The sequence below is a fragment of the Bactrocera tryoni genome, chromosome 5 (genome assembly GCF_016617805.1).
Source record: "Bactrocera tryoni isolate S06 chromosome 5, CSIRO_BtryS06_freeze2, whole genome shotgun sequence".
Classification (NCBI taxonomy): domain Eukaryota; kingdom Metazoa; phylum Arthropoda; class Insecta; order Diptera; family Tephritidae; genus Bactrocera; species Bactrocera tryoni.
In genome coordinates, this window is record NC_052503.1 from 50,576,547 (window position 1) to 50,603,955 (window position 27,409).

Below are 27,409 nucleotides of genomic sequence, written 5' to 3' on the forward strand. Positions count from 1 at the left end.
TATGGTAAGAATAGTGATTTTTCGTTTGTTTATTTCTACTTAATATATATAAAAAAATTATGATAAAACTGGAAATCGTTTGAGCTATCAAGAAGGTAATAAAGTGTTTTTTACATATTATCATTATACAAAACATTGCTACAATTTTTTTTTTACGATAATCCAAAGGCGTAGCGTCCAGTTAATTACTTAATATTAAGCAAAACACGGCTATAATATAAAATTTTCTTACATATTTTATAGAAAAATTCTAATTTCTATAAACATCAAAACATGACTGGTTTGTCCTTACATTGATCTATCACGTATCCAGTGAAGCGTTTAAGGAACTTAGGATATTCGCGCTTGTAAACAGCGCGTAAAGCGGATGCAGGTGCCCAACCACCGGGATTCACTGTATTAAGCAAATAAATATATACAATATTATTAAAATTAATTACAAAACGCATTTCAAAACCTTCTAATACTTACCAACAGAGCAGTATGTGATTTTACAAGTTAATTCATCTCGGCTGAGGATATCGTTACTTGTTTTTCCAGGTGGTAAAAGCGTTTGACAAGCTAAAATCACTGTCAGAAATATGCGTACACATTTGCCATTTTTGGACTAAAGACAAATAAAATAAAAAATATAGATTTAAATTAATCACATTTAATAGACAAATTAAAATATGATAAAAAGTACTTTTATATTATCGGTATTTGTGAAGCAAACGGAGCAAGTAGATTAAGCAGATTCAAGTTAAGAACGTCTAAATAGAGTAATTTCAATTTCCAGCGTGTGTATTGTCAGAATATAACAAAATATGAGCGTGTTTCAGCACAGATAGCTCCAAATAGACTAAGTAAGATAATTTTTAAAAACAAAAACAACTTAGTCGGTGAAACCCATTGGAAAAGAAAGATAAAATAAGAATAATTAAAGGAAAAATAATTTACGGCGATCGAAGGTTGGAAAGAGGAAGTGGAAGGACTATTTGAATTTTTAAGTGTTAAATGGTTTAGCTCGAGTTCTATGGAAAAATGTTACATGTTAACGTAATAAAAAGATCTAAAACATTTGTTTCAACACATTTTCTACATAATTAAACATTTAATTTATGTGAAAAATTGAAAAAAAAAAACAAAAGAATCGACACACAACACCTCTTCGTCGATTTCAAAGCTGCTTTTGACAGCACGAAAAGGAGCTGCCTTTATGCCGCGATGTCTGAAGTTGGTATGCCCGCAAAACTAATACGGCTGTGTAAACTGACGTTGAGCAACACCAAAAGCTCCGTCAGGATCGGGAAGGACCTCTCCGAGCCGTTCGATACCAAACAAGGTTTCAGACAAGGCGACTCCCTTTCGTGTGACTTCTTCAAGCAACTTCTGGAGAAAATAATTCGAACTGCAGAACTAAACACAGAAGGTACCATCTACTATAAGAGTTTACAGCTGCAGGCGTATGCTGATATTGATATCATTGGCCTTAACAACCGCGTCGTTAGTTCTGCTTCCTCCAGAATGGATAAGGAAGCGAAGCAAATGGGTTTGATGGTGAACGAGGGCAAGATAAAATATCTAATGTCATCAAACACTCGCAACTAGGCACCCACGTCACAGTTGGCAGTCATACCAACAACAACGTCAGCCTTGAAATCCAACGCAGAATATCTCTTGCCGACAGGTGCTACTTCGGACTAAGTAGGCAATTGAGAAATAAAGTCCTCTCTCGACGAACAAAAACCAAACTCTATAAGTCACTCATTATTATTGTCCTGCTATATGTTGCAGAGGCATGGACGATGACAGCATCTAATGAGTCGACGTTGCGAGTTTTCGAGATAAAAGTTCTGTGAAAGATGTATTGTCCTTTGCGCGTTGAAGGAGTGTAGATCTCCTGCTAATAACCTTCTTTAATACCGCGGACGTAGCTAGAAGGTGTATGAGTGAGAAAGTTGATCTCAGACTGCAAGCTTTGGCTCTTTGGAATGACTATCTTTTCTCTGTCACGTACCTTCTACGGGCTTTCTCCACAAGTGTGATCTTTTCCAGCGTCTTCTGCCATACAAAAATTCTCTAAAGTGGTACAACTTAGACTATGGTTTCACAGAATCACAGGCTTCTACATTCATCCGAAGTTGCGGAAAAGGTTGCTTTTCTGACAAAAAGTGATTTTTCGAACCGAATTGCTAGTCAGTTAAAGTTGACTTTAAGCACAGTTGTGGCTATAAGGAAACGATGCAAAGTAATTGCTGCCTCTAACGTGGGAGGACGCTCACAATTGTTATAAAACGATGGAGCTAGACAAAGAGTGAGAATACACACTAAACCGGATAATACAACGCCGAAGAAGGCTGCAATCGCCGTGAATAAAAATATTAGCGAATAGCTCAAATTTGTAGTAGATTACATAACAAAACGTTTTTTTTCATAATGCAGACGCACATTCACAATAAGGAATATGGCTTCATTCCTAACAGAAAATGCCTTTTCGCGACGATGACAAAAGCTGTCTGAAAAAATGTACGGGACCTTGGGCCACTTTGCCTGTGAACGCACTACATTCATGACATGAAAACCAAAAACATGATTTTAAATGAAACCGGATATAAAGAAAAATTTACAAACATCACTAGGATGGTTTTATAAAATTTGTTTGCATTCATACCTTATGACAGAAGTATGCACAAACGTTTTTACAGGAACCTTTATTGACCAAAGTAAATAAAACAAGAAAAAATGTTAACTTCGATCGCACGGAAGCTATATTATCCTTCACAAATAAAAAAGTTTCCAAAAAAAAAGTGTTTTTGATCGATCAGTTTGTATGGCAGTGGTCCGAACATGAAAAATTTGTTCGTGCTATGGCAGATCTTATATTTTGACCAATTATCGACTTGTTAGCAATAAAATTTATTTTTTCAGCCATTATTTATGACTGTACACCTTTTTCGCAAATAAAAACATCATGTGATTGTATTGAAAAAAAGGGTTTGAATATAAACGAATGCGTGCTGCACATCTATTTAGTAATTTAAAAATATTTCTAAATTTGCCGACGACAGTAGAGAGAAGTAGTGTAGTTAGTGTAGTTATTTTACAAAGCGAAGCATTAAAATAGCTCTGTTAAGTCATTTGTAATAACTATTGATAATTTAAAACAAATAAATTTACCTATTTACTTAAATAGACGATTGTAAGGGATATTTATACAAATAAGTAAATGTGTGATATTTCCGTGTCCAATCAAATATCGTTATATTAATTTACATAATATGTTATGTAGCTCACTTACTTCTTGTTTAGAATATTCCGTCGAGTTATTACATACAACCCACATGTCTACCGCGTCATCATCTAATCCATCTGTAATTTTGCGCATGTGAGACCAGAATAAGGCATCACGTTGACTGGCGGGCCAGATACGTTTATGCGTTTGTAAAAAGACAAATGTGTCTGGTGAAATTTTCTCTAATATAGTACAGTCTTCCAAGGTTGCTGTAAATTTTTAAATATACTGTTATATACATTAATGTTTCATATTTTGAGATTATGTATATCCTTACTCTCCCATTCATTGCGAAATTCGGGCATGAAAAAGTAATGACACATTTCGCGTGCAGTTACCCCATTGACACTGTGATATGCTTTCAATGGGTCCATCACTAAGCCATTCACTTCCTCTTCACGCTTGTACATTTTTATTTCACCTTCATCTGCAAATATTTGCCAACCATTACCTCCTTGGCCAACTCCTTCGCGAGCATAATGTAACTGCTCGCGGCACACACGATCGATCTGCAAATTAAAACGAAATTTGTTAAGATATACCCAAGTAACACATACAACTCAGCCGAATATGTTTTTAATACATGTAACAGCAATTATAAGTTTAGTTATCATTATTTTTATTCACTTTAGTTTACCTCAGGCCAGAGAATGTGGCTTCTAGCTAAACCCCCGGTACCGAACTCATCTGTACTGGGGTCATTTCCTTTTTGTTGAGTTTGATATGGCACATTGGCCAAAGTCAATGATTGTTGCGTCTGCAGTTTTAGTTTCGCACGAATCTGCATATCCTCTTCGATCTTTTCTAGTCCAGTTTCAACAGCATCAAAGAACTCATCTTCCGGCAAAGTGGAATGAGGACCCTCCTAAAAATTTTAAGCGAATAATTAATTATATAGGACAAAGAAAATGTATATTTATACCAATGCATAATATGTACATGTTTCATTTTTGAGATATTATATTAAAATATTGGGTAGTCGAAAAAATCTTTTCGTATTTTGTCAATAGATGTCGTTGCAGTCGTATATCTCCAGTGCTACCAATCACAATGTGTCATGCCATATAGTGTTGGAAAGGTGAGCATCGGAATCCAAGCAAATGAATTAAACTCATATACTGACCGATATATTCAACATAAGGTTATTTGGAACAAGTAAGGAAGTGCTAAGTTCGGGGGCAACCGAACATTTTATACTCGTGCCGAATGATCGAAAATCCTGATATTAATTATATAGGGGCTAGGCCAAGTTTACGCTCAAATTTATCTATTTTAGGCACAAAGATACACTGTTACGAGTAAAACACGCTCTTTTATTTTCATTGGGATAACTCATGTGGTACAAAGTCACCCTGAAATTCGAAAATCTCTATATTAAGTAAATGGAGGCTAAGGGAAATATTGGTCCAAATTAACCCATTTTCGACATACAGACATACCATTATAAGAGAAAGGATTATCTCCTAATTCCTTCTCTTCTTAATTGGCGTAGACACCGTTTATGCGATTATAGATGAGTTAACAACAGCGCGCCAGTCGTTTCTTCTTTTCGCTACGTGGCGCCAATGGTATATTCCAAGCGTAGCCAGGTCCTTCTCCACCTGGTCCTTCCAACGGAGTGGAAGTCTTCCTCTTCCTCTGCTTCCCCTATCTCTTAATTTCACTTATTATATCACACATTGACCGACATTTTTGATCAAAAGTCAACTAAGCACCGGGGTCTAAATATTCGGTACCTAGGGTTTTAAACAGTTATTTATTAGATTTAAACAATTTTCGGTGATAAGGTGGCAAGACATTATTCGTGCAAAGTTTTATCCCATTATATTAATTGCTTCTAAACATTGTGCCATATGGGAAGTAGGCGTGGTTGTTGTCCGTTTTCGCTCATTTTCACAATGTAACATAAGAATGTAAAAAGAATGTGACGTACGAAATTTTGTCGAAATCGGTTGGTCGAGTCCCGAGATATGGGATTTCACCAAAAAGTGGGCGGTGCCACGCTCATCGCTCAATTTTCACTACGGCTCCAATAAAGCTCTCTCATCACATCTCGGTGGTAAAATTTAATGTCTCTGGCGTATTTAGTTATTGATTTAGCGTGCTTTTAGTAGTTTTTAACAGTACTGTTATATAGTAACAGTACCTCCCATTTCATTCTTTTTCACACTGTCGGTAGACTCGTACTCAGCAAATTTGGTTGTTGTAGCATAAGTGGTTTAGGAAATATGTATATTAAACTTGTTAGAGGGAGGGACCACGCCCACTTAAAAAAAACAAAATTTGCCCGCAGTTGCCCTTGCTACTGCGATTCTCTGTACCAAATTACAGCTTTATATCTTAATTTAGTGCTTAGTTATGGCACCTTATATGTTTTCGATTTGTGGATGTGGTCCGATTACGCCCATCTACGAACTCGTAATTTTTTTGTATTAAGGACCACGCATACCAAGTTTCATCAAGATATCTCAATTATTACTCAAGTTACAACTTGCACGGACGAACAGACGGACAGAAGACAATCAACCGGATTCCAACTTTTCTCATCAACCTGATCATTTAAATATATAAATAACTCTATATCTATCTCGATTAGTTTTAGGTGATACGTACAACCGATAGGTGAACAAAACTATAATACTCTGTATCAATTGGTTGCAAGAGTATAAAAACTAGTATAGTATATGGGAGTTGGAGGTAGTATCGACCCCATTTTATTTCTTTTTGCCAATACCACATACTATTAGCATGCCAAAAGCTCGCTGAGATTATTAAGGTACCTCACATACCATCACCGTATGTTACTCCATATGACACGGATGTCTTATGTTTGTTATATGGGCTTTTCGCCCTGTTTTATCCATTTTAAGCGCAAAGAAACACTGTTATCAATGAAAAAAGCTATCCCATTTCCGTTTAGATAACTCTTATGTTGGCCGATATATGCGGCATAAAGTGACTGGAAGTTCGAAATCTTTGTATTAGGTATATGGAAACTAAAGGAAGTATTGACCCGATTCAACCAATTTTTGACACAGTATCTGTGTCCGGAAAGGATTACCCCTGAATTTCAATTATATATCTCACATATTGACCGAGATTTGCGGAAAAACTTTCGATACCTAGGGGATTGAACAGTTTTTGTTGAAGTTGAACAATTTTTGACCATAAGGTGGCATTTCCCCAAGGGCATTATTTGTGCAAAATTTTATCCCGTTATATTGATTACTTCTTGATTTGTACACTGGAGTGGGAAGAGTCATATATAATTTAAAATTGTGTTATATGGGAAGCAGTCGTGGTTTCAATCCGATTTCGCCCATGTTCGTACTGTTACATATGACATATGTAATGTGAAAAGAATGTCACATACCAAATTTGAAGTCGGGCGGGTGCCGAGATATATACTTCCACCTAAAAGTGGGCGGTGCCACTTACTTGGTCAGTTTTAGCCCGACTTCTGTTAAACTGTCATGTACCATCTTGATGTCTCTAGCATATTTACTTAATGATTTAGGGCACTTTTAGTAATTTTAGCAGTACCGTTATATGGGAAGTGAGTAGTGGTATGCACCGATTGTTATCTATGTTACGTTTCCAGTTCCTCTTTAATGGTCAAACTAGGATGCCTCTTTAAAAAGGCTGCTTCTTCAAAATGTTTCTTATACAGAGCACTCATTTTTCTGACTTCACGGCACGACGTGACACATTAAGATCTAAACAAACTGGCCGAATTGTATGCGTCAGTGAGCGCAATCGAAAATATGTAATTTGCATACAAATAAAAACAATTTTCCGCGAATTGCAAAGGAAAAACGTTATATTTTGAACTAACTGTAAGTAATAGTACATATTATTGAATACAATTTTAAATTTAGACTCACTTTTGGGATGCTTGCTGTAGTATTTTTTCTTTTATACAAGTATCTTGAGTGTTTAATTAAATTTTTTTCATTTACATAGTTTCTTTTTAACAACATTTTCTTTAAATTTAAACAGTTATCAAATATTTTTACATTCAATTTTATTCTTCAGAAAGATAAATGCACACATTTAAACATACATATATTTATATATATATATGTAGTTCATACGAAAAGTACGAATAATTTTGCAAAAAGTATTAGACAAATAAAATTCACATTTTTAGTAGTAAAGACAACCGTAGACGACCAAAACTCTCCACTTACAGTACACAAATAACATTTAGGCAGAAGCGGTTACTATTTTGGACACAACTCTCTGAGTAATATATGGAATATGTGCGCTCTAACTACACGTCACGTCGATCAGTGTTGCCATTAAAATATTTGTTGACTTTAATTAATCTGGAACTGGGCTTCCATAAGAAACGTTTGTACTTTTGGTTATGTGCGTTAAATCAAACTATCATATAATCGTTCTGTCCATATTACTTGCAAGTTTTTGTTCGAGTTTAAATGTGAATTCTTGAATTAGAATCATGCCGATAAAGCTCGTCCATGGGAACGTAAGTATCCCTGATTTCATTGATTTTAAAGCCGATTTCACAATTTTTACATCGAAAAACAGTGCACTCGCTTTTCACAAAAAATATATATGTATATTGAAATTCCCGCGATTAAAACAATCATTATTTTTGTAATATTACTTTTGACTAGCGTTGGCAACCACAACTACCTATTTGGCGGTCAAAACTTGAACGTGTAGTGCATTTTAACTGTTTATTTTTTCCATTTCTTCCAACAACGTTTACTTTTGTATACGATTTACTTAAAATAATGCTAGCAAATATTGTTTTGGACTAGATCGGACGTTATAAGATACCTTGCCAAATTAGTTTACTTGGAAATCCACACTGAAATAAAATTAAGCACGTGCGCATGCGTATTGCTGACCTTGAAGAGCAGTGGTCCTCGTTTTTAATAAGTTAAAATTGTATATAACAAACCAAAAAAAAAACATTATTATTGTATATTTTTTCAACGGTTTGCAGCTGGGCGTTCGTGTAAAGCCCTTTAATTATACCGTGAACAGGGTATATTAAGTTTGTCACGAAGTTTGTAACACCCAGAATGAAGCGTTGGAGACCCTATAAAGTATATACATATATATAAATTATCAGTATGTTGAGCTGAGCCGATTTAGCCATGTCCGTCTGTCTATCTGTATATATACGAACTAGTCCCTCAGTTTTTAAGATATCGTTTTGAAATTTTGCAAACGTCATTTTCTCTTCAAGAAGCTGCTCATTTGTCGGAACTGCCGATGTCGGACCACTATAACATATAGCTGCCATGCAAACTGAATGATCGGAATCAAATGCTGGTATGGAAAACTTTCACATTTGACAACGTATCTTTACGAAATTTGGTGTTAGTTATTGTTCATAGAAATAATATAATATCGGAAGAAATTGTTCAGATCGGCTCACCATAGCATATAGCTGCCATACAAACTGAATGATCGGAATCAAATGCTGGTATGGAAAACTTTCACATTTGACAATGTATCTTCACCGAATTTGGTATAGATTATTTTCTAAGGCAACAATGTAATCTTAGAAGAAATTGTTCAGATCGCCTCCCTATAGCATAAAGCTGCCATACAAACTGAATGATCGGAATCAAATGCTGGTACGGAAAACTTTGGCATTTGACATGGATTACGGCTTAAGGTAATAATATAATATCCGAAAAAATTGTTCAGATCGGATTACTATAGCATATAGCTTTCATACAAACTGAGCACATAGTTACTAAAAGAAATGCACCTGTGAAGGGTATAGTAGCTTCAACTCTTATTAATTCATGTTGTCTAACTTTTATCAATAACAAACAACTTTGTATATAACAATATATTATGCACATATGTATATGAATATATTCAAATCTATGTATATGTATACATGAACATACATTTATATATAATTTCTATACTTATGTATGTACAAATTACGTGTCGCGCTGTTTGTCTGGGGTGTATTCCTAAAATATTAGACCGATTTTAGTAAAATTTAGCACAGTGTGTCCAGTTTGATCTCACTTAAAAAGTCGGATAGTTTATATCTTATTTTTATTAAAAGTTAAAAACATTCATAAACTAAAAAAAAATCAAATCATATATGTACATATGTACGTGCTTTAAAAATTTATGTAAGAACCATTTGAATATTTTATTACTTAAAAAAAACAAGAAAAAACGTTAATTCGGTTCATATATACTATAATAGCTATAATATTCTTCACAAATACAAAAGATTTCATACAAAATCTTGATTTGGATCGGTCAGTTTGTATTGCAGCTATATGCTCTAGTGGGACGGTTTGAACAATTTCTTCGGAGATTGTACCGTTTCTTTGGAGAATTATAGTACATGCCAAATTTTATGAAGATATCTCGAAAAAATTGACTTGATTCCGATCTTTAAGTTTGCGGCGGTATCGGCAGGTAGACAGACAGCCATGACTAAATCGACGCAGCTCGTTATGCTAATCATTTGTACAGGGTTCTCGAGGTGTAACCAACTTCAGACAGTTGCGCAGCTGCCGCACTGGAATCAGCTGTTTATAAATTTGACATTGAATGACAGTTCGGAGTATTGTTCACAAGTGTACAAAAGCGCTTTTCAGCTGTTTATAAATTTGTCATTGAATGACCGTTCGGAGTATTGTTCACAAGTGTACAAAAGCGCTTTGCCAAAAGCGAACGCAAAAAAAGTGTTCTGCGATGGAATTCAAACGTCATAGTGTGTGATTGCTTTATATTTAGTTGGAAAATCACAGCCATCAATTGTTCGTAAGCGCAAACACTTTAATGTGAATAATGTTTTTGTTTATCGCACCATCACTCGTTACAATGATACTGGTAGCATCGCAAAACGCTATGGAGGTGGTCATCAAAAGTCTGCAACGTCACTTGAGATGGGGTTCGGAAAGTGAAGAAGCTTGAGCGAAATCCACGACGAAGTGCCAACCAAATGGCTAAAGAACTGAAAATATTCGACCGCAGCATCCGACGCATATTGAAAACTGAGCTCAAGGTCAAGCCTTACAAGTTCCAAAAGGCCCATGATCTCACACCGAAGCAGCAACAAGTAAGACTTGAGAGAGCGAAGCAGTTGCTTCGCTTGGCCGAAAGCGGTCAAATTGCGAACATTGTGTTTTCTGACGAAAAATTTTTTCCAACTAAGCAATTCGTAAACTCTCAAAACGATAGGGTTTACTTGACCGACCGTTCATACGAGAATCTAAGTCATCAGTTGGCCACCAGAAGCCAGCACCCGCCAGAAATAATGATTTGGGCCGCTGTCACCGCAGATGGGCGCTCTCCAATTGTTTTCATCGAGCCTGGCGTCAAAGTAAATGCGACATATTATCGGGAAAGTGTCCTGGAGGCTGCATTAAAGCCGTGGGCAAACAAACATTTCGGTCGCAAACCATGGACGTTTCAACAAGACCCAGCACCGTCTCACAAAGCGCGAGTGAACCAAGAATGGCTGAAAAACAACGTTCCGAACTTCATTACGACCACACAATGGCTCTCGAATTCACCAGATGCGAATCCAATGGATTATTCTCTCTGGGCCATTTTGGAGAGCAAGGTCCGAAGTAAAAAATACACCAGTCGCGAGATGCTGAAGAAAGCCATTGCCCGTGAGTGCGCCAAAACACCGGCAAGTCACATTCGAGCAGCTTTCGATTCGTTTTTTGACCGTCTCAAGGCCATAGTTAAGGCAAAAGGTGGTCATATCGAGCAAAAGTGAATTGGTTCTGAATTTATGATTATTTTCACACATTTTGTACTTTAAAATAAATAAAAATAATTTTCCAAATCAAATTTATGGCTTTTTTAATTGGTTACACTTCGAGTGCTCTGGACCCTGTATGAACTACTGCGATCAAATTGAAAGGTGATTTTTTAATTTATACTTCGCGTTTTTCGAATCGGTAAATTGTTTTTCTGTAACTTGGTAGTACTGTTAGTGACATCTATGCTAAATTTCACGTCAAAATATTCACAAGTATTTGAGATACGCGTCGTTTTGTGAGTCTCTAAAAAGTGAATTCTTCAATTTTTGCTATGTCTGAATTTATTGAGCAAAGAAGTGCGATAATGCACCATCTAATAGGCATTGGTTATTCGAAATGATTCACCATATTTTCAACTAATATCGTACCGCAACCACCACATTCGCCTGATTTACCCTCGTGTTACTTCTGGCTATTCAGTAAATTAACAAGACCACTCCGAGGACATCGTTTTGACTCAATTGAGGATATAAAAGCTGAATCACGACCGAGGATTTTTCCAAGTGCTATGATAACTGGAAAATTCGTTGGCATAAGTGTATTGCAGCGGGAGGGGACTACTTTGAAGGAGATGGACAAAATTCACCTTTCAATTTTATTACAGTAGTATATTTTACCGTATATATCAGTCAATATGTAAGAAATTTTAGCAAATGTAAAATAACATATACTTGTAATATTGGATATAGTTATCACAGTTTAATGCAGAAAAATTTCGAAATCGGTCCACCAGTTACCTAACTCCTATTTACATATGTATTACATATACCATTTCGTTATTTTAGAAGGCTTTACAACGAATATGTTGTTCAGTGTGTCAGCTATATTCTTAAAATTGCGTAGAAATATGTTCTCGAGTTTACTTATACAATGTCAGCAGTTTAGGCAACCAGTCCAGATCCTGAATATGAATGATTTTCAACATAAAAAAATTCTCAGAAACATAAAACAAATACATCGACTCAAAAATAAGTATATACCTAACCTATGCGGATATTTCGAATAATGCATGCTGAAATCTAACGAAACCTTTTAATACCTTTAACAGGGTATATTGCGTGTGCCATGATTTGTAACACCAATAGGGAAACGTCGAAGATCCTATAAAATATATACAACTGTGTTCGAAATAATAGCAGTGGCTTGTGAAAATTATAACAATGTTAGTTTTACACTTAAAAAATTGCACTCATTTAATTTTTTTATGCCAGAACATGGACCCAAATATTGCCACTCTGGGTTAACATTTTTTTTGATACAGTTATCACATTCTTTGAGTCCCGTTATTTTTTATGCTGCGTATTTGCTTTTTGCTGTGATTTAAAATAGCAGTGTAAACGAAATAATCATTTTGTTTCAAAGAATTTGATTGAAATGCGAAAATTTTAATTAATGTTAATTCAAACAAAAGTTCATTAGTGAATAGATCGCTCTTTAAATTTTAAAATATATGTCTTTTGTAAAAATGGGCCGAGCCAAACATTGCTCTAAAGAAGAACGAAATCTCATTAAAAAAATGTTGACGGAAAGAAAATCTTACAAGTTTATCGAAGATTTGCTCGGATGTTCTGCCAAAATAATTGCGAATGCAAAAAAATGGAAACAAAATCCCGAAACAAGGAGACGGAAAGAAGCTCTTTCGAGGACACAGTTGAGGTAAGTTGTGGCTTTGGCTCGAGAAAAGCCATTTTATACCTCAAAAAAAACTTAAAGATGAGTTAAACCTTAGTGTTGCTGCGTCAACAATAAGAAAAAAGTTGATAGCAGCTAAAGTCTATGGCATGAGCCCAAGAAAGGTGCCATTACTTAAGCCCCGACATGTGCAGGGCAGAGTTCAATTTGCGGAAGACCACCTGCATTGGTCAGTCGAAAAATGGCGCAACACATTGTGGTCCGATGAAACAAAAATTGTTTTATTTGGTACCGGAGAACGCCGACAGTATATACGAAGGCCAATAAACGCTTCATTTGATCCTAAATATGTTTTACGGACGGTAAAACATGGAGGTGCCAAAATCAATGTATGGGGGTGCTTCTCTTACTATGGTACAGGCCCGTTATTTTGGATTCAAGAAAACATGGATGCAAAATTGTACGTTGAAATAATGGAGTCGACTAAGCTAAGCTACCACACGATGAATGAAAAATGCAGTTGAAATGGGTCTATCCACAAGATAACGACCACAAACATACCAGCAGGTTGGCAAAAAATTGGTTTGCTCTAAATGGAGTTGAGGTTATGGGTTCACCGAAACTTAATCCAATTGAGAATCTTTGGGCAGAGGGCAAAGAAGCTATAGGGAAAGAGAATCCGAAATACTAATTGTTTAAACTTTATTTTATATTATTACAATGAATTAATTGATTTTTGATGTAAAATCCTCAATATTGCTATTATTAATCACAGCTGAAATTTTCATTTACAAACTTTTTTATTTATTTAAAGAAGAACTTTACCTTATTCTTTAAAGAAATCATATTTCTTTTAAGCTTAAATATGAGCGAATTATGTAAATACAATAATAATAACCCATAATAAAAATCAATTACACGATTTTTTTGCTTCATTTAAATTCCTGGTTATACCACTGCTATTATTACGAACACAGTTGTATATATATATACTATATATACATAAATGATCAGGTTGACGAGCTGAGTCGATTTAGAATGCATTTCCCCAACTTTGATCCTTTCATATTGAGGGACTATAAAATGAAGGTTACCCTTTCCCTACTTGTTTAACATAATGTTTGGCCTACACCTGAAAGTATTTTCCTTACAAATTGCGAAAGTGTAAAATTTTGGGTTACACCCGAACTTAGCCTATCTTACTTGTTTATTTAATAAATAGACCAAGTCATAGTGTTGGAGTAAGGCCTTTTAAAATAAAAAGTTAATTTCAGAAAAGCCAAATGCACTATATATGTATATGTAATATCAGACATCCTTTTGACAGGCTAAAAGGAGCTGCCTTTGTCTGAATTTGGTATCCCCGCAAAACTAAAATTTCGTCGATATTTCAAGATACCATTGATATAGGTTAGTAAATTAAAAGACAGCGGCTACGCAGCTCTACTCCGATGGAAAATCCTGGCTACACTTGGAATCTTCAAATGGTAATATTTGTGGCCGAATCGCGATGAATCGGCGCAAATAGTACTCCCCCACGACCAAAGTCTTGATTCTAAGCTAAACTGTCAACAATTGGATCATCTGAAGGAAGTAATAGACAGAGATTGACCAGAAGCTCCTCGAGCCTGATTGGGATATTCGTTTGAAACCACCGAATATTTCGGACCAAGCACCACGTGATTACTACCTGATCCTGTTTAAGAGGATGATGCTGGTGAAAAAATAGCCACAAGAGAAGCTTTTGAAGTCGACTGTCCTAGTTTATTATTCATAGGTACTAGGTTTTCTTTGAGAGTGGCATTATGAAACTTCCTTCAAAATGGTAACAAATTATCGAACAAAGCGCTCCATATTTAAACTAAGTTGAATCATTCTAACTATAAGTATGTTAAAAAATCTTCAATTTAACTTAAAAATAATGGATTTATATTAAATAAGTGATGTATTTTTGAGTGCTTGTCATTGGCCAAAAATTGGGAATTGGTCGGACAATAATTAAGTCTTGAACTATATATAGTAAAATAGCTGCTCATAATATCATGAATACTGCTCATAAAACAAAACTTAATCTTCCAACATTACATTATTGATTAGCATCTTTATGGAATCGTTACAGAGATGTATTTTGAAATTCTTTAAGGGGATATTCTGGTCTAGAAATTTAAAAAAATCGAAATTTTTTTTTTTATATTTTCAAAGTTTAACTATTCAAGAATATGTGTACAAGAGGATTTTTCAAAATTCAAATTATTTTCGGAGATATAGGCATTTTTCTGACCCGGCATCCAAACTGGTTCGGCCGGAACTAATCGAACAAAAGACTGACTTTTTCGGAACGATACCCACGATTTCTCAGGTTCTACTGGACCGATTTACTTGAAATTTTTATAGAGTCTTCTTTATATGCTTGTCTATGGTTGGAACTAGCCCCATCCCCAAATTTTTATTTTTGTTATTTTCAAAAAATTCGAAATAGTCAGAAAAAGTGATCCAAAAATACTTTTTTTTTCAGGCAGTCGCCATTTTGTGAAAAAAAATTGTTACCACTTTTCCGTAGTTCCGGCCATTGTGACATTATTCTAGATTAATAATCTTTTTTTTTGGTTTCAGATAACTAGGAGGGTTAAAATCATGGGTATGGTCACGTGGAAATTTTTAGAGACCCCCCACTATTAATTATTTTTGAAATTTTTTCTTTTTTCAGTTTTTAATTTTTTTCTGTACTTTTCAAAAACTAACAAATAACTAATAAAAAAATGGACACTAAAAATATTAATTGCCTTTTTTTTACGACACTTTAAAAATTACCTGAAATTCATGCTTCTAGATCAGAATACCCCCTTAAAACAAACCAATATTCGATAAAGTTGATTATATAAATATTGTACTATTATTGTATTTTTTTATATTTATTTCTAGTACACCGCTTAATACTTACCTCTAAATCCGGCCCTGGATATGAAATACGTTTGACTTTTTCGATTTCGTCTTTGTATTTTCTGTAAGATAAAAATAAACAAAATTTTAGGAGTATGTACTATTGTATATTGTGAAACTTACAAGTATCAAATCCTAAACATGTACACGCGAATGCTTTTAATGTGACATAAATTATGAAAAGAATGCTATAGAATGGGGAACTCATAGCAAACAAGTAAGAAAGAGCTCAGTTCGGGTGCAACCGAACATTTTATGCTCTTACGCTGGCATACACTATTAATATTTATTTCTAGATTTGTGTACTGGAAACTGAACAAATCAAGTGGAATTTTAAATTATGCTATATGGGAAGTAGACGTGGTTGTTGTCCGATTTCACTCATTTTCACAGAGTGACATAGGAATATGAAAAGATTGCCACGTTTCAAATTTTGGCGAAATCGGTCAGTCGTGTCCCGAGATATGTGATTTCACCAAAAAGTGGGCGGTGCCACGCCCATCGTACAATATTTACCCCGGCCCCGATAAATCCTTGTTATACTATCCCGGCGGCAAATTTTTACGTTTATGGCGCATTTAGTTATTCATTTATCGGGCTTTCAGTAGTTTTGAACAGTACCGTTGTTGTAGCTAAAGTGGTTCAGGACATATGCACATTAAACACATTAATACACACATGTGCCTCTTGCTACTGTGATCCCCGTTGCCAAATTACATTTTCAAATCTTAATTTAGGGCTTAGTTATAACACTTTTTTTGTACAAGAAACCTGCATTAGTTTAATCGAGATATCTCAATTTTTACTGAAGTTACAGCTTGCACGGACGGACAGACAGACAGTCAACCGGATTTCAACATTTCTCGTCAGCCTAATCATTTGTATATGTATATATAACCCTATATCTATCTCGATTAGTTTTATGTGATACGTACAACTGTTAAGTGAGCAAAACTATAATACACTGTAGCAACTGGTAGCAAGAGTATGAAAATTGAGCATTAGATATTCTATTACTAACTAAAACGGCCGAATGTTCCAAAAAGGCTCAACTCTATCAACAAAATATCTAACGGCTCAGTTTTTGAGATATCAATCTAATATTTTGCACACGTCTATCAGGGGTGTTGTGTAATCCAAGACAGAATTGTTTAGCTGTCAAAATTGCAAACGAATTCTGATGTTGAATGGTGTCACAGAATCTGTTTGGATTTTCGTCTTTTCGAACATACGCAAAACCAATATTCGAATCAGCTGTTTACTAATGTGACAAAACTTGCAAATGAATACATTTAGAAGCAATCCTATTAGAGTTTTTAATGAGTTCCGAATAAAAGAAAGATTTTAAGATATAACATTTACCGAATGAATAAAGACGCATTTGAGTATTAAATTACGTTTTGTAAATCTTCTTTTAGCAGGCTCCCCTGCTTTAGAAGCAGATATACATATGTATGAGCGCAGGATAGAAAAAAAAACTAAACGTCGTATGGAATTGGGGCAAAGTTTATTATCATTGGCATTAAATTATCTTCTACTTAAACTAAAAAAAACTAAGAAAAGGTCAGTTTGAATATGTGTTTAAACATAAAGTAAAATTTTTTGGTCAAAAACCCCTTTTTTTTGCAAATTTTAAAAAATTTTAAGTTTTTACACATTTTTTTTTTTTGAAATTTACTTAGTTTAAGGGGGTCCTCTCTTAAAATTTCTTTAAAACAAGAAAAAACGTTAACTTCGGCTGCACCGAAGCTAATATACCCTTCACAGGTGTATTTCTTTTAGTAACTATGTGTTCAGTTTATATGGAAGTTATATGCTATAGTAATCAGATCTGAACAATTTTTGCGGAGATTATGTTGTTACCTTATGCAGTAATCTATACCAAATTTCGTGAAGATACCACGTCAAATGCGAAAGTTTTCCATACAATCCCTTCATTCCGATCGTTCGGTTTGTATGGCAGCTATATGCTATAATTAACCGATCTAAACAATTTCTTCCGATATTACATTATTTCTATGAGAAATAATTCATGCCAAAATTTCGTGACGATATATTGTCAAGTGAGGAAGTTTCCCATGCAAGCATTTGATTCCGATCATTCAGTTTGTATGGCAGCTATATGCTATAGTTAACCGATCTGAACAATTTCTTCAGAGATTACATTGTTGCCTTAAAAAATATTTCATACCAATTTTCGTGTCAAATGTGAAAGTTTTCCATGCAAGAACTCGAGTCCGATCGTTCAGTTTGTATGGCAGCTATATGTTATAGTGGTCCGATATCGGCCGTTCCAACAAATGAGCAGCTTCTTGCAGAGAAATTGACGTTTGCAAAATTTCAAAAGGATATCTTAAAAACTGAGGGACTAGTTCGTATATATACAGACAGACGGACGGGCGGACAGACAGACAGACGAACATGGCTAAATCGACTCAGCTCAACATACTTATCATTTATATATATACTTTATAGAGTCTCCGACGCTTCCTTCTGGGTGTTACAAACTTCCTGACAAACTTAATATACCCTGTTCAGGGTATAAAAAGGATTTTTTTTTTACTGTACAAATCGAAGGCTTAAATGGTCTAGAATAAATATGTTGGTAAAATGTTTTTTCGATCCGTGAATTAGTTCCGTCGCAACACGACTTTGAACGGACCTATGTCCTGAGCATTGACGGACTTTTTTCGAACTTTGACACGCGTATTCTCGAAACAAGATTTTTCGAATCTGCGAGCATTCTCGCTTTTGAACCATTCAACCAATTATTTTCGCGTTTTGGCCACATACAAAATCGCAATATTTTGATCGTGAACGATTTTTTACAACAGGTCAAAGTAGAAAATCATGCGCAAAAAAGGTACTTTATTTTCAAGTGCCCGCCATTTTGTTTCTGTAACGAATTTTTTCATGTTTTTTAGGTTGGGGCGCCTCTATGGAATGTTATCATTAGGATTCGTTTGATTTTCTGCTTGTAGACAACGAATTGCGACCTGTATCGTGCCCGCAGATGAGGTCGGTTTTTGCTGGAGCCGCCATTTTGGACGCCATTTTTGACTCCCGACACTCAAAAATTCTGATTTTAGAATAATTAGCCCGAATAAATATATTGCAGAATAGCACATATGTATGTATGTCTAAGTCTGTTTACTTCTTCAAAAAAAATATCAAATATTAGGTACTTTTTGCACAATTATATAAGAGGATGCCCTTAACAGGGAACATAAGTTATTAACAAATAGTAATCTTTTTGAATTTTTTGTTTCCGATAGAAATTACGACCTGCATACTGCGCGCCGACTGACAAATGCACATGCCTGATGCATCGGGCAATTGCTTCCCTAAGGTAGATTATCAAAAATTTCGTATCCAAAAAATTTTCGGATGATGTTTAAATATACATATAACTATAAGCCCTAGAAATTTCGCTTTTATCAATTATTTCTTTTCCTCCAAAAAAAAAAAACTCAAAAAAAAATCGATTTTTTGAAGCCTCTAAAGCAGGCTCCCTTCTTAAATATCCGCATTTTTTTCCCAAAACTCAATAATTAAACATTTCGTGTTTTATTCTTATGTTTTCTCCTATAGAAACAAAGATAAATTAATTCGCAACAATAAAATAACTTGATTTCTTAACTTCAAATCTCAAATTCTTAATTTGAAATCTGTGAGCGACTATCTTCTTGCTTTTTTTTCTGACAACCAAAACCGATACAACTTATGTTTCTAATATCAAACCAATGATATCTGAATTCATGACACCTACTACTTTTTTTGATCGGTTTAAATTCTGATTCCGACAACCCCTGTATATCTCTTCAAGTATCTGTATATAGCTGTCTTACAAATTTGTCGATCAAAATTCAGTCTTTGTATGAAAAACTCTTTCTAATTTTCAATATATCTTCACGAAGTTTGGAATGAATATTTATCCAAAACAACGATACAATCTCCGAAAAAATTGTTCCGATCAGACTACTATAGCGTATAGCTGTATAAACTGATCGATCAAAATCAAATTCTTGCATGGAAACCTTTTTATTTGTGAAGAGTATTCTAGCTTCGGTGCAGTCGACGTTAACGTTGTTTTCTCGTTTCTGTTAAAATTAATACATGAAGAGCAGTTTGACTGGTATTCTCTATATATCTGAAGAACCGAACATCAAAAAACAAAAATCGGTAACACAACTATATTGCAAACTACATGTAATAAGCTATAAACTTTGTTCCGAAAACATTGTGGAAAGATTTCATTACTATTTGTAATAAAAATATGTTTTGACAAAAAAATTTCTTTTAATTTTTTTTTGTAATCTCTGTGCCAGAAAAGCGCACTATTTCGATCAGATGCATAATGCAACTTGCAATATATAAAAAGTAGCTGCACAAAAAATTAAACCAAAATCAATTGTGCTAGCTAAAATGTCATTGTAAGTTATTTATGTTAAATTTTTCTTTTTTAATATTATTTTATTATATTTGTGCATTTTTTTGAAATTTTATGGAATAAGTAGAAAGAGATTGTGTCAAATGTACTAAATATATCCTTTTGGAATAATCCGTTTGATTTTAAAACTATTCTCAATTAAAATGTGTTTTATATTTTTTTACACAATTCACCGAAATATCGAATAAAAATCGGCATTTACTATCTAACTCGTCAGTGAGAGTATTAATAAGAAATATTTCGCACATTTTTATGTTTGAAAATGCAAATTTTTGACAACCATAACATTCTTCCATTTCTTTTTGGGCTGTACATTGGTATCTACTCACCGATTTTGTTCTTCTGAGCGTTTCCTCCTTTCTATTTCTCGCTCTAATTTTCTTTTCCACAAATCGTCACTTTCGGCAATAATTTCCAAACAGTGTTGAAGTGTTGTCAATACTCCAGAAGCCGTAGCACGAAATGTGATAGATTCTCCCTGCCAATAGATATTTTAGTTAGTATGAATGAAACAGAGTAAAAATTTCGCTTGCTACTTTAACGCAATTACCTTAAAATCGATTGGCTTCAGACCATCTCCCAAATCCAGAGGTTTTCCTGTTAACTTGTTAACATCGACACACGCATCAAAATATCTGTTTTCAAAACGAAATTGATGAAACTGCAAGCAATATACTTGTAATATGTTTTTACCAACCTTTGAAGAGTTTCTATCTGTCCGAAAAGAATGTCTTTAAACGTCTCTATTTCTCCAACTTTTTCCTTCAAGTTTCTTTGTGACTTTTTCAGACTGCTGCCACTAGCTACAGACACTGTGTTGGATTGCAAAGATATTGCGCTTCCATGACGACGCAACGATGTGGTATCAGTGCTGCCCGACTCCTCTTTATACATCTGAAGTACTTCGACCCAGTGCATGCGATCTTCCGGTGTTTCCGCACGTAAGCACCAATTATTGTAATTGTTAACGACCACATCGAAGCGTAGTTCATCAGTATCGTGAGCCTGTAGGCGATTTAAAATAAGGTTGGTTAGATAAGATAAATACAACTAATAAAATTTTTGAATTACACTAAGAGCTTATGATTAGAAACTTCCCAAGAACGCTAGTAACCAAAACTACAAATGTAAAGTTTCTCATCTTTTATCACATTGTTCTTATAGCTAATTTAAAGTAAAAAAAAGATGCATATATAGATAATGCTTTGGCCAAAAAATGCTGACATTTATTTTGCAACAAGATTTTAAAATCTTTGAGGTAAATTACTTTTTTTTGCTTCTTTAAAATATTTTTTATATTATAAACATGTTTTTAAGGAATCTAGAAGGTGTTACAAGAAATAGATATAAATTAAGTGATGAGGTCAGTTATCAAAAACAAACTCAAAGATATTTGTGTGTAATAGTATATGTATCGAATAAACATATATAAGTGTCCTCTGCCCTAACCGCAAAAAGGGAGTTTCCAGTCTACTCTACTATCGATGTTGAGCACAACCATCAACTTCGTCAAAATGGGGAAGGACCTCTTCGGGCCGTTCGCCATTGTAAGTCTTGACTGCAGAGATGATGCTTCAGAGAAAAAGCTCCTTCGATTCAAGACCCATGGGTAGACAACGGTGTATACGAGCATGCAGATGTACATGGACAAAGATTCAGAAACGATGGATACTTCTCTCAGTGCATTACCAATGAAAACAATAGCACGAACTATGTAAGTATGTACATATGTAAATTTTCCTTCTCCTTATAATTATTTTTATGCTTTTATTTGGGTGGTTTTATATCATGTTACGTTTTTCTAGAATGAAAATAAATAAGTAGAGATTGACCTAAAGAAAAACTGATATTCTTGTTCACAGATGTATTGAAATTCGATAACCAAAGGTACTTAACTTAAGTGTTAACCAGAAACCCCACCGAGTTGTCATATGGAAACGGGCGATAATCTTGCATGGACATATCCACAAACTTTCAAAGAATGCTGATACCGTTACCTTTTAGCGCGTGGTACTGCGTAATTGATCGCTTTCATTTGCATTCATTTACCCGACAATTGTAGTATTTGGTTCGTGATAGTGAGTACAGTGCAAAGTTGATAAAAAAAAGAATGTAGAGTGAAAAAAGGTGAAATGAAAAAATAAGTAGATCTAAGGTAAATGGATAAGATGATCGAGCGGTCGAGCAATGCCAGCTATGTTTTCGTGTGATCTTTGAAATATTAAATAATTTTTAATGAGTTTTTTTAATAAAAAAAAAAAAATATTTCAATGATTTGTTTTTTTTTTTTGCATTTTTCTTGTGCATGTGTTCATATGGCACCGCCAGGCAGATTAGCCCACTGCTATAAGTTGACTTGATTGAATTATAATATATGTATATACAAATAATACCTAATGCCTTTCTTCCAATCTAAACTTTTTGAAGGCCAGCCTCGGGTGTACAACGTAATGCCGACAATCAAAATATCGAATTTTAGAACTGCGACAGTCAAAACACTGACAAATCAAGAAAAGGTGGCGTTGTTCTCTAAGGATCCATAACCCTTAGTCAGTAGAATTTTGTTTTCGTGCTTCGATAGAAATAAGGGCGGACAAGTAAAAATATTTTTCACATGTCGGCATTTTGATTTGTTGGTGTTTTGATTTGTCGGTATTTTGATTTGTCGGCATTTTGAACTTCGCAGCACTATATAGCGAGCCACCTTATCAGGAAGAGAATGTAAGTGGGGGAGGTGACGGTGACGATGAAGGTATAATTTCGAATAATATGTACGTCCAATGCAACTTAAAGCTGAATGTGAAATTGTGTTTGAAAAAGGTAGGCGAATTAATACTTATGCTTGCGACCCATCGCATATATTGACGTTGCAATTTCTGTTTTATTTTAATGATATTTACAACTCTACTGGAAGCTTTCGAGACATGTGGGGCTGCAAAGCAATGAGTCTCCGCCACTGGCCACCGCTTTGCATGCTCCACCAACCCCACTCATCTGACACACCTCTCCCTTTGGTCCGACCCCGTCGAAACAGCACGTTTTTGGGCCTTCCGTTAGATGACGTCGACAACAACTTAGCTAATTCTTACCATCCCAACGGGGCTAAGGACCCACTAAAACACACAACAGGAAGTAGAAATCAAAGAAGATTATCTGACTAAACGGATATAACTCGATTGTTGTTGTTGTTGTAGCGATTTCCTACACCCTGTTTAGGAGAAAGTAACAAGTTAGCAACCATCGAAGTCACTTAACGTGAGGCCTAGGAAACGTGCAGTTTCGACGGGTTCGGACCAAAGGGAGAAGGAGTTAAGTGAGTAGGTTTCATGGGACATACAAATACTTATGTAATTAGTATCGTACGAAGACTCATTGCATGCTGGACATAAGTTGAGTATGTCGTGGTCTATTCACGCCGCAACCCGAGCTCTTCTCCTTGGTAAATAACTCGGTGGTCTGCCTTGCTTTAACTTGCTTTAGTTGTAAAAATACCCCTTTTACATCCGCGTGTTGTAACTCAGTACAACCAATTTATGACGGTTGTTGACCGATTTGACCAAAATATTGCAGGACCCTGTCCAGGACATAAAAACTAAAGACACATATTTTTTAGTCAACCTAAAAGAGTACTCCGCATAATAAATCTCTTCCAAATTCCACAAAAAATTTACGTAGGGTGATTCGGGTTGCTTAAGTATTTGCGGAGTTGTTTGGTATTATAACAAAAGTATTAAGTGTTATTGTCCATCAAATTATTTTTGTCTTCTGTAATTCCCTTATTGTTCTGGTACATTTTGCAGCTATTGCAGTAGTAGTTTACGAAATTCTGCACACGGTCTGTTTTCCCCATGAAGTTGTTCGTTGTTGTTGCTAATCGGGACCGCCGATATAGAACCATTATAGCATATAGCTGTCATACAAACTGAACTATCAAAATTTTTTATTTGCAAAATATTTTTCGAAATTTTGGAATGAAAGCTTTTTTATTTGTGAAAGGTATTATAGCTTCGGTGCAATTGAAGTTTACGTTTTCTCTTGTTGTAAACAAAATTTGGAAGATTGGTGAATTCGTTTACTACTTTCAACATTACAAAGACCCCACAATAGTTCCGAATAATTTAACATAAGGATATTCTTAGTAAAAAATTCTGCATTCACAAACACTTTTGTTGACATGAATTAGAAAATCGAATATAATATATATAATCTTTCTATATCCGTAGTAATCTAGGCCAGGTATTTAGATTATTCTCTTCGACACAACAATTTTTTTTCTTTTAAATGTATCTTTTGCCATATTTTGAAGCAGTAATTTAGAAAAGAAACCCCAAGTTAGATGTTAATAGCACTATTACGGTTTTTAAATCCTTTTTTTGTTATTACGAACTGCGACTATTTTCAGTCGAAATATCATTGTTTCTGCCAATCTGAAAAATGAAGATTTGACATAAATTTAAACAACTGAATATTGTAACGGATTTCTCGATAAATCGTCTACTTCGGATTAGACGCCTTTTTCATCTACAATAGACTGATATCCCATCAGTAACATGGATATATGGAATATTCGGAGAAGTAGTAATGCGGTTATATGTGTTTCCCGGATACCCAGTTTCTAGCACATCAACTGAATTATTGGCGATTCGAAATTGTTTTTTGGTTATAACGTAACTCCATTGGAGTACCATTTTCGTTACCCACTTGTTGATGAATACGTTCGCCACTGGCTCGGCCTTTTGATTACGATTTGGGCATACATCTTCTAATTCACTAGTCCTTGACTACCAAAACATATTTGTGGGAAATGGAGCAACAACTTTCATGGTGGTAAAATATATCAAGTAAGGCAGAGCTAGGTTCAGGAACCGAACATTTTATACTCTTGAAACTTATAAGAATCAAATACAGGGAAAATACCTTAAGATCTAAAATGTCAACCAGAGAAACGGAACAACAACAACAACAAGATGTTCGAAAATCCTGATATTACATAGTTATATGGGGTAGGTCAAGTTTTCGCCCAATTTTATGTTATAGTAAAACACGCTTTATAATTTTCATTGAGATAACTTAAATATTGCCCGATATATGCAGCAAAAGTCACCCGGAAGTTCAAAATGTGGGCGCTGCCGCGCCGATCATCCAATTTTTACCACGGCTCCGATAACGACTTCTCATACCATTTCGTAGATGAATTTTATCGCCTCTGGCGTATTGATGTATTTCGCTTTCAGTACTTTTTAACAGTACCGTTATATGTGGTGTAAGGGGGATTATCATCCGATTTCATCTATTTTCAGATAGTATGGGTACATTTGTTGTTTTCAAAATTTTTTGCCCACAGGAGCCCTTTGCTATTATGATTCCTTGCTCGTTCTATATATTAATTTAGTGCTTAGTTATGTCACTTTATAGGTTTTCAGTTAATGGTGTTTTGTGGACTTGGGGGTAGTCCGATTAGGTCCAGCTACGAACTCGATTTTTTTTGTACTAAGGAACCCGCATACCAAGTTTCATCAAGTCATATTAATTTTTGTCAAGATACAGGTTTCAGGGACGGAAGGACGGACAGATAGACAGTCACCCGGATTTCAAATTTTCTCATCTCATCATCTTGATATATATGTATCTCGCTTAGTTTTAGGAGATAGGTACAACCGTTAGGTGAACAAAACTATTATATAGGGAAGCAACAGAGTATAAAAATATAAGTGTAAATTCATTAAAATTCGGAGAAACACGTGTTTTAAATTGTGAATTCTTAAATTTTAAATGCAAATATCTGAAAAAAATATAATACAGCTGCAACTATATGTTTATATATTTTCTTAATTTGGAGGACCATCTCTATCCGTACATAATAACCCGGAAATTGGGGGATGCTATTCTAAAATTTACCATCGTAATATTTTTTTTATATAAACGACATTTCACAGGCACAGAGTTAAAAACCACAATAATCCAAAGGAGTTGGCAGTTAGGAAAACTTCAAACCAATTTTTCTTATCCGTTGAGTTGATATCGGTAATTAAGAAGTTTCCACATTTTTTTTCCTTTTCTTCCAGGGTCTCCATTTTCAAATTTGCTTTTAGGATTGTATTGACTATAGGAACTTTATTAACAAATTAAATCAAAGCTACAAGCTTCCTCAGCGATTATATTATTGAACCGGAGACCATCTTCTATCAACAATTCATTTAGATCTAGTTGGAGGTACACATTTTGTGATTACAAAGAGCATAATTTCAAACATTATGGCTAGGTTTGTAGGTTTGAAGTTGATAATAAACTTACTTTGATTGCAGCTTTACTGAGAGATATAGCTCCACGGCAACCAAGGTCTGACTCCGACTCCGACTTATAATAAGAAAGAGTGCCATTCTTCAGAACTATATAACGTGGTTGCCAGCCATATATATAATTTGTCCATTTGCTGAGATAACCGCGGAGTTCGATACTGTTATCTAAATATTCATTATCTGAATCATCACTTTGTGAACTAGTATCAACGGGATACGAATTACGTATCGTTCTGGAATCTAGTGACTTAGGAGGAGTCGAAGACAATGGGCCGATAGCACTTGCTAAAGTATTCGAACTTATGATTGTTGAATAAGAGGATACTTTTGATCTTGTCTCTGATTCTGTTATTAAATTATCATTCATTTTATTGCTTGTCAAGTAGCTACGAGTTTAATGGAATTCTTATATGCTTGTATATTTATCCACCTTATACACGATTCACAAAATTCGATTTGGATTCAATTAGATGGTGCACACGAATGAAAATGTATTTTAAGCAGGCATATTTTTTATATTATTTCATCCAAAAGTTATGAATTAACCGGGATACTATATATTTAACGCTTTGTTTAGAGCATTTATAAAAACTAATCAGAGACAATAGAAATTAAAACATACGACACATGATTTACTTTAAATATCATTTCATCTTGCAACTCTTTATTACTTTCTCTTTCACGACATTATTAACTACACCGTTGAGCTAATCCTTACACGAAAACATGGTTATCACAAATTATAAAAACAAACTTCAGAACCTGCAACAATAATAATTCAGTGTTACAAAAGCAGAAAATACGTGAAACAAACTTGTTGAAACACCGGGTGCTTACGTAAATAACAGGGTGGCAAATACACTGTGCTCCGAATAATTAAATGTGTGAAATCTATTACAACTGCTTTAGATTAATTTTTTTATTTATTTAAATTTTTAAATAAAGAGATGATTAAAACCTATATATTTTATTTTATCTAAGCAAGACACAATTTAAATTTCCTGTATGCAATAACGTTTTTAAA

At 34.7% G+C, this 27,409-nt stretch overlaps 1 protein-coding gene across 1 annotated transcript; it reads right to left on the minus strand.

The window, feature by feature from the left end:
* Window positions 1-27,161, minus strand: LOC120777927 (ceramide transfer protein). The gene is made up of 10 exons (XM_040109510.1): window positions 26,381-27,161; window positions 20,784-21,091; window positions 20,637-20,721; window positions 20,416-20,564; window positions 15,638-15,698; window positions 3,912-4,139; window positions 3,552-3,783; window positions 3,281-3,483; window positions 472-607; window positions 1-394 (listed from the first exon to the last, which is right to left on the minus strand). Exons 1-10 carry the CDS (start codon window positions 26,750-26,752, stop codon window positions 267-269), a joined length of 1,902 nt encoding a protein of 633 aa, XP_039965444.1. The 5' UTR covers window positions 26,753-27,161; the 3' UTR covers window positions 1-266.
* Window positions 27,162-27,409: the final 248 nt, after the last annotated feature.

Excerpts from the sequence above, each read along its gene's own strand:
- LOC120777927 (XM_040109510.1), bottom strand. The coding sequence starts at position 26,752 with ATGAATGATAATTTAATAACAGAATCAGAGACAAGATCAAAAGTATCC. Across the intron at positions 20,565-20,636 it reads TGAAGCCAATCGATTTTAAG|GGAGAATCTATCACATTTCG; the intron begins GTAATTGCGTTA and ends ATCTATTGGCAG. Across the intron at positions 15,699-20,415 it reads CGCTCAGAAGAACAAAATCG|AAAATACAAAGACGAAATCG; the intron begins GTGAGTAGATAC and ends TTTATCTTACAG.